Source organism: Cariama cristata, unplaced genomic scaffold, assembly GCF_000690535.1.
Source record: "Cariama cristata isolate BGI_N322 unplaced genomic scaffold, ASM69053v1 scaffold17634, whole genome shotgun sequence".
NCBI classification, from domain to species: Eukaryota; Metazoa; Chordata; class Aves; order Cariamiformes; family Cariamidae; genus Cariama; species Cariama cristata.
Genome location: NW_009612504.1, coordinates 656 through 3,284, shown reverse-complemented (window position 1 = coordinate 3,284; position 2,629 = coordinate 656). Strand labels below are relative to the sequence as shown.

The 2,629-nt window shown below is 55.2% G+C and overlaps 1 protein-coding gene across 1 annotated transcript in view; it reads left to right on the top strand.

Annotated features, from left to right (window-relative positions):
- Positions 1-2,086, top strand: part of ZNF335 (zinc finger protein 335) — a gene marked incomplete at its 3' end in the record, with an annotated part of 9,071 nt that extends 6,985 nt beyond the window's left edge. Inside the window, 5 exon segments of the mRNA XM_009698677.1 lie at positions 419-522; positions 659-736; positions 918-1,001; positions 1,753-1,818; positions 2,005-2,086. Of these exon segments, the coding sequence (XP_009696979.1) occupies positions 419-522; positions 659-736; positions 918-1,001; positions 1,753-1,818; positions 2,005-2,086 (414 nt within the window).
- Positions 2,087-2,629: the final 543 nt, after the last annotated feature.

Sequence of the window (2,629 nt, the reverse complement as noted above, 5' to 3'; positions counted from 1 at the left end):
GGTTGGGGTTGCCAGCAGCAGCAGGACTCGGTGGGTCCAGAGATGAGGGGGCTGGGTGCAGGGGGCTCTCCTGGTGCGGCACTGACTGTTGTGGTTCTGTGCAGAACTAGGGGTCCAGTGTTTCCTCCAAGCAGGTCCCAATAGGTCAACATGTTGCGGGAGCGGCACTGCTGTGAGCAGCTCACAGCTGAAACGGGAAGCAGAGTTCACAGTCTGATGTGGAGGTTGTGGTTTGCCCACAGTGACCTCTAGTTTCCCTCACGTTGGGAGACTTGGGTTTAGCTTCTGACCTTCTGTCAGCAGAGCTAAGAGACTATCCTGTGCTCCTCGTTGGGGTGAGCACCAGGCCAGGGCCGCTTAGGAGCGGGGCCGGCCGGCAGCCCCGGCAATGTCTGCACCAGCTTTCTCTGCATTCCAGCCGCTCTGCAGACTGGCCAGGCGGTGCTGGCTCCTGAGCGGCTGCAGCAGGCTCTGGGGCAGGAACACATCATCGTCGCGCAGGAGCAGAGCGTCACAAGCCAGGTGAGTCGGGCCCGTCAGTTTCATCTTCCCACTTTGTGTGGCCACTCACTGTGAGCTGTGTGGGGTTCCGTCCTCTGGGAGGGCTTCCAATCAGGCGCACCCCAGCTGATAGCGCTGGGCTCTTGCTGACCCGCAGGAGGAGGCTACGTACATCCAGGAGATCACGACTGCCGACGGACAGACAGTACAGCACTTAGTGACCTCTGACAACCAGGTGAGGGGGGGCATGTCCTAGGGACTGTAACATTCTGCGCAGCTGCAGCGAGGAGAGCTGGGGGCAGTGGGGAGAGGTGAAGTGGAAATGGGCACAGAAGACAGACAAGAACCAGCCCTGTGGTGGGATGGGGGGTGGGCAGTGGTGACCTTTTTTGGCGTCTGAATCCCTGTGTTTGCAGGTTCAGTATATCATTGCCCAGGACGATGTACAGCACTTGCTTCCCCACGAGTATGTTGTTGTCCCAGAGGGACATCACATCCAGGTAAGCTTCAGGCTGTCTGCTCCCTTTGCGTGGTGGATGGGGCTCATGAGGGTGCTGTGGGTGAGGCTGGGCCTCCTCCTGCTCCCTGTGTTGTCCCAAAACCAGTGGGATCATTTACCTGGTGTGCAAGCCGCTAACACACAGAGTCGAGGTATTAGCTACCTATTAGCAGTTCTGTGCAGAAAGGGGTGCTAGAGGGTATTGCCACAAAGCTAGCACATGCAAGTCGAAAATACAAACGTATTTATACAGTTCTATTCAGGTAATATTTGCATAATGAATTTACATTACTACTTGGCTAATCTGTGGTTGGCTTAACTTTCAGCTTGAATTAAAGGTACAGTGCATTTTGAATGTACTGCGCATATTCAGTGGGTAGGGGTCTTAGAGACAAGTAGCTTTAGCGCTGGAGGTGTGGTTCTCACATTACAATGAGCTAAGTTCATCTGAAGGACACATTTCTAGCTGACTCATGCAGCATAGCCAAGTTTCTTGGGCAATCAGCCCACTAAAATTTCTGGTCCCTGGTTTCAGATCTGCTTGTTCCTTTTATCCTATTGTCCTGTCCAGAACCGTTCTACACAAATGATTTCCGTCGGTTCCTTATCTTTGTTAGAAATTACAACCAGAAAGATTTTGACATCAGTTCCTCGACATCACCTGTGGGTTACTTTGTTTGAGTTACAGCTTTGTTCAGGGACAGGGATGCCCACTAGCCCTAACGCAGCCTCTCTGCGGCTCTTGTCCCCAGGTACAGGATGGTCAGATCACCCACATCCAGTATGAGCAGGGCAGCCAGTTTCTTCAAGAGCCACAGGTAAGGGGCCAGGCCTGGTGGCTGGAGCTGATGGGTCTGCTGTTGAGGTGGGCTCTGAGCATGTGGCTGGGGAGGGAGGGATGTGAAATAGAAGGTGCGTGTGTGACTCAGAGTGGCTGTGGCCAGAGCAGCGTTCCAGGAGGGACCCTGCCCCCCCGGGACTCCCCTCTTCTCTCCTCCCTGCAGATCCAGTACATGCCTGTCTCGCCTGAGCAGCAGCTCGTCACCCAGGCACAGCTGGAAGCAGCTGCACACTCCGCAGTCTCAGGTAGGAGCGGGGCCCCAGGGCCAAGCTCTGTTGTAGCTCTGGCAGCCCCCTCTCCCTCCAGGTTACAGGATGCCAGTCCTGCTGGGCAGTTTGCGCTGCCTGTTAGGGGCCCCTGAGACGTCGTGGTCTCAGCCCACCTCTGCCTGCAGAGGCTGCTCGTTTGCTGTAGCTGACAGGGGCCCTTGGCAGAAGGACTGGGGGTAGGCGAGGCTAGATTGCCGCTTTGCTGCCTGCATCCCTGTAATTCTGGGAAGCAACCAGCCTGGGTGTCTGAGGGGAGATCTTTGCTGGTCTTCAGAAGTGCTCAATGCCTTCTTTGCCTCAGTTTTCAATACCAAGACCAGTTGTCCTCAGGACACCCAACCCCCAGAGCTGGATATTAAGGACAGGGAGCTGAGTGAAGCCCCCATAATCCAGGAGGAGATGGTTAGCGATTTGCTGTGCCAGTTAGACTCCCATAACTCTGTGGGCCCAGATGAGATTCACCCCAGAGTAATGAGGGAACTGGCAAAAGAACTTGCCAAGCCTCTTGCACTCATCTAT